This window comes from Rousettus aegyptiacus, unplaced genomic scaffold, assembly GCF_014176215.1.
Source record: "Rousettus aegyptiacus isolate mRouAeg1 unplaced genomic scaffold, mRouAeg1.p scaffold_m13_p_18, whole genome shotgun sequence".
NCBI lineage: Eukaryota > Metazoa > Chordata > Mammalia > Chiroptera > Pteropodidae > Rousettus > Rousettus aegyptiacus.
Window position 1 is genome coordinate 6,696,870 of NW_023416293.1, and position 11,331 is coordinate 6,708,200.

The following is an 11,331-nucleotide window of genomic DNA, read 5'->3' on the forward strand; positions in this document are numbered from 1 at the left end:
AATGCAGCCATACCATTTGACCTTTGACCTTACTTAACAAATAGATTTCAATGTCTTCAGTGAGTTAGGAGATGACCCGCCTCGTCTTATACAGTGACTGCACAGAGGCCTATTAATACTATGACTCAGTGGCACAATCTTGTCATTAGCAGCACTGGCCTATTTTCAAATTCATGGCAAGATACCTCTGGGCTCTTTTTAAGTTTTATTTTCTAAGTTCACTTTTGCTTTGAAGACACAATCTTTGTTTTCTTTGGAATGGACGTTCTACGTTGAATTACTTTTTTAACTATGAGTGTAAAATTCACTATTCCCATGATTGCTACGGATTCTAGATCAATGGCCTTATTTTAAGACGACATATCTAAGCTCTTAGCTTCACCAACATAGAGACCTGTCCGACAGGAAGTTGTGAAGACGCTGTCATCCTTAGGTACTTGGATTGTTTTGGACAGTCATTGTGTTTTTAGTCCTTTTCACCAGAATGTTGGCCATAAAGCCACGCACTGTCCCCACATGCCTCTGAGCCTTTATGAGCGTCGCTAACCCGGATAAAAACAGGTGCGAGGCTTGTACGAGCCCTGGAGACCAGCAGGTGAGGTTCTGGCTGGGAGCGAGGGCGGAACTCGCCGGGACCGCCAGGAATATGAGTTCCAGCTGCGCTGATAGCTCCGCGGTGGCGGAGAGGGGAAGCTCGCTTACGCCCCCCTGAGACCACGCTGGCAGCCGACACGAGAGTGGCCGGCTGGCGGAGGCGTGACTCAGCGCACGGGGCGGGGCCTGCTGGCGCTGGGCGGGGCCTGGGACCGGAGGCGGGGCCAGGCTGCAGGGCGGGGCCGGGCTGCGGGGCGGGGCCTGAGAGCGGAGGCGGGGCCAGGCTGCAGGGCGGGGCCTGAGGGCGGAGGCGGGGCCAGGCTGCGGGGCGGGGCCTGCCGGCGCAGGCGAGCTCTCTCAGGCCGCTGTCGCGCCAACCTCTCTTCGCTGCGGCCGGGTCTTGGACCATGTTTTGGCGCCGTGCGGTGCTAGCAGGGACGCGTGTCGCCCGGAGCGGGATTGGCTCGGCGGGCTGGCTCGGCGGGGAGGCCTTCAGGTACCGAGCGCGGAGTGCAGGGCGGGCTCGGCGGGGCGCGGAGGCCTCGGTACCCTGGCTCCGGCGCCGCCTGGGTCCCAAGTCCCATCAAGCGGAGGCCCGGAATTGGTGGGGAGGGGATGGTGTCCTGAGAGGTTGTGCGACTTAAGGATCCAGTAATTGGTTCAGAATACTTGAGTCGTGTCCGCTCGGACCTCCCCCCGCCCCCACGATTGCCAGATAAAATACAAGATGCCTTAATAAATTGGGATTTCTGATACACAGTGAAGAATTGTTTAGTCATAAATATATCCCAGGTACTACACAGGACGTACTCAGACTAAACAGTTGCTTTGTATTTGAGATTTTAATGTAAGCGAGAGTTTTGCATTTTCAGTTTTGCATTTTTATTTGCTAGCCTGGTAACCCTAGTGCAGGAAGTGAAGGGGACGCTTCCTAATAAGTGGGCACGTCTTTGCGGATAGGGACTGTGATTTATGTCTGTTGAGGTCGCCTTAGGCTACGCTGAGGACACAGTGCTTTCCCTGTGTTGTCCGCATTCCAATACCCGCAAGGAAGATCCGCTGGCTGAGCTGATGCTGTGTCCACCCCTACCTAGTCCGGGCTGTTCTGCCAGCTCGCACGCCTGCGAGGTCCTCTGTGCATCTCTCCCTGCCTGGGAGTCTCTTCCTACCCATTCGATCTGGTAACTCCTACCGGTAATGATATGTCTCTCTGGAGCATTTAGCATTTTGCCTGCTAAGCATATAGTAGGCGCTCCATGTATGTGGCATGACAGGTGGGTGCTTCATCGTTTGAAGTGAGAGGTTTATTGTGCACTGACTTCTCCGTTAATGTCCCTCTCCTTAATAGACGATAACTTTCGCAGAGCTCAACTAGAATAAGGAGAAAGGTCCCTTCCAGAAACTTTCGCTTTTAGTTGGCAGGGAAGGCGGCGATATTTCAGAATGCACCTTCCACCTGCTCTCACTACCTCCCCCCTCCCAAAAAAAAAAACATCCTCTTAAGAAAGTTCTACTGGAACTCCTCCTTCAATAGTGAATATTGTAGGAGATGGTTTAGGGATGAAAAATGCTGAAATTGAGATTGAAAGGGCTTGTTTTCTTAGTTGATAAACCAAACGGACTGCTGATTTATTCCACCAAAGCACCTTCTTAGGTCCAGGCCAGCACTGATTAACCTGCTTTCTTTTCTGGTTTAGGTTCCAGGAACTCAAGTCTGCTTTTTTCTTAAAGCTGCACTTTCTAACAAAGTTGGCTACAGTTTGTCTAGGTTGCTTCTAACCTCTGTCTGAGATAAGCACACAAGCCCTTTTCTTTTTAAAGGTTTCCTTGCTAAACTATTGGGAAGCAAGAACAATATATTGTAAACATTGGAGAATTAGTGTTTCATTCCAGTAGTTTCTGTCTCTGACTCTTCTTTGTTATTACTGAAAGTGATGTTTGTTATAGCTTCTTTTTTCTAAGAGTGCAGGCATTGCTGTATAGAAAGATGCTTATCATCCAAGGACAACATGTAAAAACCATTTAAAGTAGATTCTTAAAACAGTACTAAAGCTTCATGCTATACAGTAAAAAAAAAAAAAAAAAAAAAAAAAAAAAGAAAAAGGGTTTGATGGGTACCTTAAGAAAAAGCTAAACATTTTAAAACGTAACATACTTTTATAGTTAACAACATTTAACTTTTAAGTGTACTCACAGTGAATAATTCAAGTGTTTGGAGGGAAAATTTTTTCTATCAAAACTTGAGTTTGCAACATAATCATCAGGAGAATATTTGAAGCTTTAATTCTTTCTCTCACCCTCTTAATCCCTAGATATTAAAGTAATTCTTTTTTGAAGCCTCTTATTTTATAATCCTTTTTGTAAGATTTGTAATTTCACCCTGCAATTAGTTTGTATCATGAGGTCTGATATTGTTCCAACCATGCTGGGCCTGGCGATCATGAAAGAGGGAGTGGATAGGGAGGTTCTAGGGGTAGGCAGAGAGGTTCGATGTACCAAACTGGTCAGTTTTTTTAGTGAACACATTCCTGTTGCAATGAATGTCTCCTTTTACAAACTCCCAACAGCTTGGTTTCAGATAAGGAATACTAATATAATGAGGGTCTTTGTAATTAGGAAATGACAGTAATAATGTCAGATGTTATTGAACATAGACTGTGTTCAAGGCACTGGTCTGCTTTCTGTAAATCAATTCATTAACTTTCACAAAACTCTTTGCGGTAGGAGTGATTATTTGTTCTCACTTTACAGACTGGGAAACTTGGAGCTATGGATCGTTGTGGTTTAGAAATTTTAGTTTCTTTAAAAATTTTTTTCACTTTTAAAACCTCTGTTTTTAAATATAATTTTAAATTTTTAAAAACTTAATGAAATTTATTAATAATATTATATAAATTTCAGGTATACAACGTTATAATTCAATATCCGTAAAACCTTTGGATCTTCATAGGTTATCTGTGTCAAAAAGTGTTCCTGGAGTTTTGGCATGTTTTGATAAGAAAATGGAAACTACATTTTAACCAATAGTCAGGTCGTAGGGCCTGTCATCAGGACAGTCTTTCTGAAATTTGGTGCCAGGCTTTAAACACAATAAATGCGATCTCATCAAATAATTAAGGGTATTGGGAGGTTAGTTAGAGAAGCACACAGGCCCTTTTGGTCTTAGTAAAGAAATACTTTGTAAACTGATATTTTGTACTTCTATTTCCTAAGTTTGGATATACATTTGCATATGAGGTTTTCTTCACATGGATCCCATCTCACATATTATCTCTAATGTTCAATAAACTGTGCTACCTTTAAAAATCCCTTTCAGGATGGGGAACAGCATGTCATCATCATCTTTGGGGAAGCCAGGAACTGCTCCTGCAGATCAGATCCAGGTGAGTGATGCAGGAGACGCAGTATAAAAACTTTCCTGTGTGGAAAAAGAATTGTGTCTTACACATTGAATGGGCTTATTCAGTATCCAACCTGATATAGTTCAGCAAATGTATTACTAAGTTAATTTCTATTTTAATATCTACTATCCAAATAATTTCTGACAAAAAAAGGTCTATTTTGATAGTCAAAATTTATGAGATGCATTCTTTTTTTTTTATTTTTTTTATGCCTATAGCACCTGGTCTTCCTAGGTGGTCTCCCATCCAAGTACTAACCAGGCCCAGCCCTGCTTAGCTTACAAGAGCAGATGAGATCGGGCTTGTTCAGGGTGGCTTGGCCACTGAGATTCATTCATAACGGAGTCTTCACTCTCTCAGTTGGGTCTGCAAGGTTGGCTCCCCCTTCCCATTGTCCCCACCTCAGGTAGAGGTGTCCTTGACCTGGGGAACTGTTTGATTTTGGCCTGGGAAGCTATGTAACAGCTCCCTTCCCTAACACAGAACCTAGTACACGATACTCTAAACAGTCTTCGCAGGGGTCCGTGCACTGCTGTGTCCTGTTTTCCTCTTTTTGTCCCCCTACTGCAAATCCCCTACTGCAAAAGCCTCCGAAAAATTTCTTGCGTGTGTATGTTTTTCTTCCCTGCAGCCTCTAAGACACACTCGTGTTTTTCTTTCTCTGTTCCTCAACCACCATCCACTATCACATACGGAACATTTCTGCCTTTATTTGCCTAACAAAATATTCCCTCACAGCTGTCCACTGTAACGGCAATGCTAGAAACCGACTGTGAGGGAATTGCCCTTTTTTTAAAATGAGAATCCAAAATGATGAACTGTTACCAAGGATGATCTTGAGGAACGGTGAGGAGGAGGGTTCAAGAAAGTTTGGCACTGTCATCTGGAGTTTCCGCTCACTTTGGGATCTTTTCATCAGTGTTTGTGCTACATGTCAGCACCCAGGATGCTCATGTCTGTGTCACTGACGGTCTTCGTGTGCCTGTAACGTGAGGCAGCGTGGCGAGGGAAAGAGCACTGGCGTGGGTGTTGGGATGGGCTGAGTCGAATCCCAGTCTTGTGGATGTCTCAGCCTCATTTCTTCATCTATAAAATGGGTTTATTAGTACATCCTGGTATGGCTGGCTTTCCCTGAGATAGACTCCTATACTCAAAATTATGAGTAAGCAGAAGAGAAAGCATTAAAATAGTCCACTTGCAGAGAAAGCTAGCCTGTGACTTAGAACCATTCTGATACCCCAGGTGGGTGTGAGTTCTGAATCCCTTTGCCCAGGTACTTTGCTTTTTGGCCTGCATCATGAAGGTGCTTCTTAGGACCCATGTAAGAACACCATAGACGGATGCCTGGGTCTAGACCTACACATTCAGAATCTCTTCGAGGACCTAGACATTCATATATTTAGAAACAAACAAACAAACAAACAAAACATTTCATAGGCAAGGCAAATGTCTAGCGAAGTCTCCTGGTTTTTGTGATCAAGGCTTGTTTCCAAAGCAGGCTGATAGCATTAGAATCATCCAGGAAGGTATTTAAAAATACAGTTTCTGGCCTCTGCCTCAGATGCATTGAATTAGCATTTCTGGAAATAGCTTTTCCAGGAACAACAATATAAAAATACTTTATCAATACAGTCATGACAGGTTTTTTTCTGTTTGTTTGTTTGCTTATTTTTTTACTATAAAGATATAGAAGAAAGAGTAGAAGTTGAATTATAAGCTGTTGTTTCTTCCCAGGTCAGTGAAAGCCTTGCAGTTTAAAGAGAAGTCCTATGTCAGCCCTCACCACTAAATGTTAAGGGAAGGGAGGCTAACTCTTGACTATTTGAGAGGCCTGGGTTCAAATCCCAGCTCTGCCACTTAGCTGAGGACTATGAGCAAGTCGTTTACCTTCCTCTGTGCCTCCTTTCCTTGTCTGTGAAGTGGAGGAGATAGGACCTGTCTCAGGACTGTAGCAAGGATTAAATGAGCTAGTGAAGTATTGTGCATGTGTCTGGCACGCAGAAATGTTTGCTGGATATGAATTGGGTCCGATTATGTTACTGCTGTTATTAGTCCATCCCAACACCTTCCGGCCATTACATCCTTTTCCCCTAATGACACTCCTCTGAAGTGAATATTACCCTCAATCTACAAATGAGAGAATAGATGATGGAGATTTAGTTTCAGCTCTGAACTGTGAGACCCCCAAAATCCAGATCCTTTCCTCTATATCATGGTTTCTTTCAAAAGGGTAATGTCTGAAGGTAAAGTGATTTTTTTGTTTGTTTGTTTGACTTCAGGAAACAATTTCTGATAATTGCGTGGTGATTTTCTCAAAAACATCTTGTTCTTACTGCACAATGGCGAAGGAGCTTTTCCATGGCATGGATATTAACTACACAGCGGTGGAGCTGGACATGCTTGAGTATGGGAGCCAGTTTCAGGACGCCCTCTACAAAATGACGGGGGAAAGAACCGTGAGTGGACCCTCTGTGGTGCTTTGCCCCCAGCGGGGTGGCGATCTGGATCACTAGGGCCCAGATCCTCGTGTTAGGAAAAGACAGCCAGACGTTCTTCAAGAGTCTATGTTGAGAAAGAAATGGCAGATCTGGAAGCCAGATTTATAGAACAGGAGAGAGCAGAGTTAATTTATTTTATTTTTACTCTTTGCCGTGTGTGTGTGTGTGTGTGTGTGTGTATGTGTGTGTGTTCGTGTGCGCGTGCATGTGCTGTGACAAGTGGGGTGATAGTGTTGGCATGAGTCCTTGCTTGTCTACAAATCTTTAAGGGCACCTGGAGCTCTTTTCATGATGAAAGTATCTTTCCCCCTTCACTTGGACAATAGAGACCAGGGGTCAGTCTTCAGTTACTGTGGTAGTAGAAGTGCTTTAGTGCTCCATGTTTTTTAGATTCTTGAAACGTGTGGATTTTTCCATAATAAGCATTGCCAGAAAAATATACAGGGTTGCCATTTCCCTTCTTGTTTATATATATATATATATATATATATTTACACACACATACATATATACATATATATGTATATATGTATATATATGTTTATAGTATACTTGTCCCCTTTTAGTAAACAACTGTAAGAAACTTAGATGTCATTAACAGAGACTTTATTTTACCTTTTATATGCTGTAGTGATTACGAGGAAGGGCTTGAGAATCAGATTGTCCTGGACTTAATATCTGACCGTGATCATTTACTGTCACTGCGATCTTGGCCAAAGTTCTTATGCCTCATTTCCCTCCAGAATAAGGCTAAAAATCATACCTAATTCAAAGGTTGTAAAGATTTAAATAGGGAACTTGCGAGAGAGCTCAGTATGGTGCCCGGCTCATAAAATTGCCCACGGTGTGGGCATCAATTATTATTATGGGAAATGGTCTTCTACTTCTGACACTAATGTGACACCTTAATCCTTTGTTTATCCAACAGGTGCCAAGAGTATTTGTCAACGGAACTTTTATTGGAGGTGCGACCGATACTCACAGGCTTCACAAAGAAGGGAAATTGCTTCCACTGGTTCATCAATGTTATTTAAAAAAAAAGAACAAGAATTTTAGTGATAGTAAAATGTCAGTTATTTAAAGTAATAATGCTTTTTGAATGTTTGAGGATGTTTAAATATGTGAATCGTCTTCATGAAAAAGTTGTAAAAATAATGAACAATAAATCACTGTGGAAACCTCATCATCCTGCTTGCCAATTTTTGAGAAAAAACGGTGATATTTAAAACTGAAGGATTAGAGTTACATCAAAAGATAAAGAATGCGTTTTATTAGGAATTTATATATGAAATTTTACAACCAAGAGCTAGAAGGTTAACATTTGGGATTCGTTATTATATATACTATTCAGAAGGAGTTAACACCTTACCTTTTATATATTTTAGTGGTGAAGACTGATGTGTGATTTCTCATTAAAATGTGAGGCTTTCACTGGTACAGTTGTGAACTTGGTAGAGATATGTCCTTGAACTATATTGTGCAAGACGTCACACTTTGTACTTCTAGAGAAGTATGTTAAATTCATAGGATGGAATGGAACTTATTTCAGAGAACCCAGATTAGTCATTTATTGACTTAGTGGTTCCAAAGAACAGAACTGCACCTATGGGCATTATGAAAAAAGACAACGGGCCCAAAATGGAGTCATATATGCTCTGCCTATGTTACCAAACCTAGACTAATACCTAACCCAATTGCAGGTCAGTCCCTCCCAGGAATGCAATCTCAACCAGTTGGTCTGGAATTTCCTGGTCAGCAGAGGGAGGAAATCTACCTGACAGACCCCTGCCATCCTCCAAAGAAAAGTGACCTTGCCTGAAACAAGCCACTCTTGGCTGGACACTTCCTTTTTTCACCCCTTCTGCCTGAAAAAATCCTTTCATTTTTGTACAGCTCTTCAACAGAAATTAAAAGAATATTTCAGTGTTATATGAGGATGAACTTTTCAAACAGTTCAGAAATGCACTTGAATTAATATTAAGTGCCTAGGAAGCATTTTACTAGGTGGTCACACAGAGACACATGGTCGTATTACCAGATGCTGGGAAGAGAAAACTTAGAGAAGGGAGGAAAATGAATTTTAAAAGAAATGGGCGCTTCTTTGTGGTCAAAACACACCAAGGAATCTTTGGACAGACCTGCAGAAGACAGCCGGAGGCCCTGCTTTCTGCATGAACTTACTAAACTGCCATTAGGAGACCTTGATAAAGCAAGAGTTAGGACTATTTTTATCTCCTGTGATAACTTGTAATACTGGAATGAATGCAATAGAGAATGAAGTGTCTTTTATTTTGTATTATGTCATGAGAAATTTTACGTACTTGCTGTGTTGTAAAATCTTTGTTGGAGAGTAGAGGAAGTCTATTTTCTTGTGTGATATTGTGACTTATAAGGGTATGTTTGGTCTTCATCCCTTTTCTTGGCACACAGCTCCTAGATCCTTGGTATTTACTGAGCCAGAAAGATGTCTTTTGTTGTGTTAATGAAATGACTTGTAAAGCCCATAAGGGGAGAACCAAGCAAGGAATTAGAACTTCTAGAGAGGGGCAAGGGACTGAGATTGAATTGAATCACCAAATGGCAGGCGAATTAATATATCAGGCCTATGTAATGAAGCCCCTATGAAAACCCTGAAGTGCAGGGTTTGGAGAGCTTATGGGTTGGTGAACGCGTGGAGATTTGGGGAAGCAGTGCCTGGGGAGAATATGGAAGCTCCATGCCGTTTGCCCACACCTCACACTGTGTATCTCTTCCATCTGACTGTTCCTGAGTTACATCCTTTTACAATAGACCGGTGACAATGTGGCTTCTTCAATTGGTGTCTGAGTGAGAGGTGGGTGGCAGTCTTCTAGGACTGAGCAGCTGCCCTGCCAATCCTGGATGACCAAGAAATTGTTTTAACAGATTATGCAGGCCTAGCTACAAAGCCTCGGGTTAAGGGAGGGGTTTACATAGGGGACCATAACAAAGTACCAAAAATCCTTAGTGAAAACAATCCTATCTGGTACTTGCAGTAATAACACCTATTAGATCAAGACAGAGGAGTGTTCAGTGTTCATTTCATTAATTATACTTAGGTACGACTAATAGGTAGGTGACTTAATCTTTTGGAACTATAAGTTCCTTTTTTAAAAAAGGCAGATAACACCATCTGCAGATAATGTAAATCACAGCAAGTGCCTAGTACAGAGAAGACATTAATATATATACACTAGGTTTTTTTCCTACACCAACACACCCATGGTTCAGTTTAATTTGTAAATAAGGCACAGTGAGAGAGTAATAGTAACTAATAATAAAACAGGGCATTTATGTAATACATTGTAATAAGTAAGGCCTCTCCCAGGAACAGGACAGGACTCGACTTTTCACTTAGAGGAACTCATTTGTAGCTTTGATGTGCTGTATCCGAACTGCCAGTGTCACGACTCCTGTGCTTTGGGGACACTGTGAAGTAAAACCAGGATGATTTGAGCACAAGCACTGAGATACCACCAATCTGACACTTGAGGTGGATACTGAGTGACCAACAGTGGGAAGCATCTGCAGCCTGGAGACCCGGATGGAGCGGAGAGTCAGTCACGTCTCACCAGGATGGAGCAAGGCAACCCGAGACTTCATCAGGATACTGTGCACAGCGCACGGTTTAAAACATGTTTTTTTTTTTTTTTTTTTTTTTTTTATTCCTGTAATTTTCCATTTAATATTTCCAGACTGAAGTTGACCACAGGTTACTACTGAAACCGCAACAAGGAGGGCTTCTGTATGTTTTATTGTGGACTCACCACGGTTTCCCAAGGTCCTAGCCACAATTTTATGAGTGGTTTCCATTTCTTCTTTTCTGTATGACTTTGCTCAGGCTGCTTTACCGTTACCATGGACAGAATGGTTTAGACAACAAACTTTTCTCACATTTCCTGAGGCTAGGAGTCCAAGATCAAGGTGCAGAGTAAGGTGGTTCCTGGCGCGGGACCTCTTCCCGGCTGGAGGACTGCCATCTTCTTGCTCTCACTTCTCTTACAAAAGAACTGATCCGTCACGAGGGCTGAGACTTATTACCTGCCAAAGGTTATGTCTTCACGTACTGTCACATTGGGGATCGGGGTTTCAACATATAAATTTTGGGGAGACACATTCAGTCCATATCACACTATGCCTTACAGCTGGATACAAGTAAGAGGAAAAGCCTAGGCAGGAGTTGCTGCAGTAGCTCTGCTTCTTTTCCAGAACTATAGGCAGAAAGAAGACAATGGCGACCCATTAAAGAAAAGTGTTCTCTTTTCAGGCCTAGCTTTAAGATCTGGAAGATAAACTTTATTGGAGCCCATGACTATTTTTAAAACGGCCATTCGTTTTCTTATTTTCTTTTACTAAACAATTTACACTTCGATTGCCAAAATATCTAATTGGGAAGTTGTTGAGAAAAACATCTTTTGTTTAAATGTACTTAGACTTTATTGTTTACCAATACATATGATAAAAAATTTGCACAAATATTTTTCAAAGCCAAGTTTTTTTGTTTAAAATTGTTAAAAAAAATTTATCTTACCTCTGAAGAAATGTATAGTTTGCAATCTTCCTTTCTCCATATAACTGTCATTTTTATTTAGTTTATTTTTAGGCGAGACAACCCTTGATTGACCTTACAGATGCAAGGACTTTATCAGCTATAATCCTTTTTAAAAAAATTTTTACATCTACAGCACCTGGTCTTCCTAGGTAGTCCCCCATCCAAGTACTAACCAGGCCCAACCTTGCTTAGCTTCCGAGATCAGATGAGATAGGGCTTGTTCAGGGTGGCATGGCCGTAAACTCAACTACAATTTTTAAACAGAGAA

At 41.9% G+C, this 11,331-nt stretch overlaps 1 protein-coding gene and 2 pseudogenes across 1 annotated transcript; 1 reads left to right on the forward strand and 2 right to left on the reverse strand.

Moving 5' to 3' along the window:
- The first annotated feature begins 920 nt into the window (after nucleotides 1-920).
- Nucleotides 921-7,676, forward strand: GLRX2 (glutaredoxin 2). Its single transcript, XM_016122694.2, has 4 exons — nucleotides 921-1,090; nucleotides 3,911-3,977; nucleotides 6,275-6,451; nucleotides 7,422-7,676. Exons 1-4 carry the CDS (start codon nucleotides 1,002-1,004, stop codon nucleotides 7,572-7,574), a joined length of 486 nt encoding a protein of 161 aa, XP_015978180.2. The 5' UTR covers nucleotides 921-1,001; the 3' UTR covers nucleotides 7,575-7,676.
- On the reverse strand, nucleotides 4,205-4,323 carry LOC118613432 (annotated as a pseudogene).
- Nucleotides 7,677-11,187: 3,511 nt separating the features above from the next.
- On the reverse strand, nucleotides 11,188-11,306 carry LOC118613523 (annotated as a pseudogene).
- Between the last annotated feature and the right edge of the window lie 25 nt (nucleotides 11,307-11,331).

What these genes read in the sequence shown, in the direction of transcription:
- GLRX2 (XM_016122694.2), top strand. Translation starts at nt 1,002, where the DNA reads ATGTTTTGGCGCCGTGCGGTGCTAGCAGGGACGCGTGTCGCCCGGAGC. An exon ending in CTCGGCGGGGAGGCCTTCAG is followed by an intron (nt 1,091 to 3,910) that starts GTACCGAGCGCG and finishes AATCCCTTTCAG; the next exon opens with GATGGGGAACAGCATGTCAT. An exon ending in CTCCTGCAGATCAGATCCAG is followed by an intron (nt 3,978 to 6,274) that starts GTGAGTGATGCA and finishes GTTTGACTTCAG; the next exon opens with GAAACAATTTCTGATAATTG.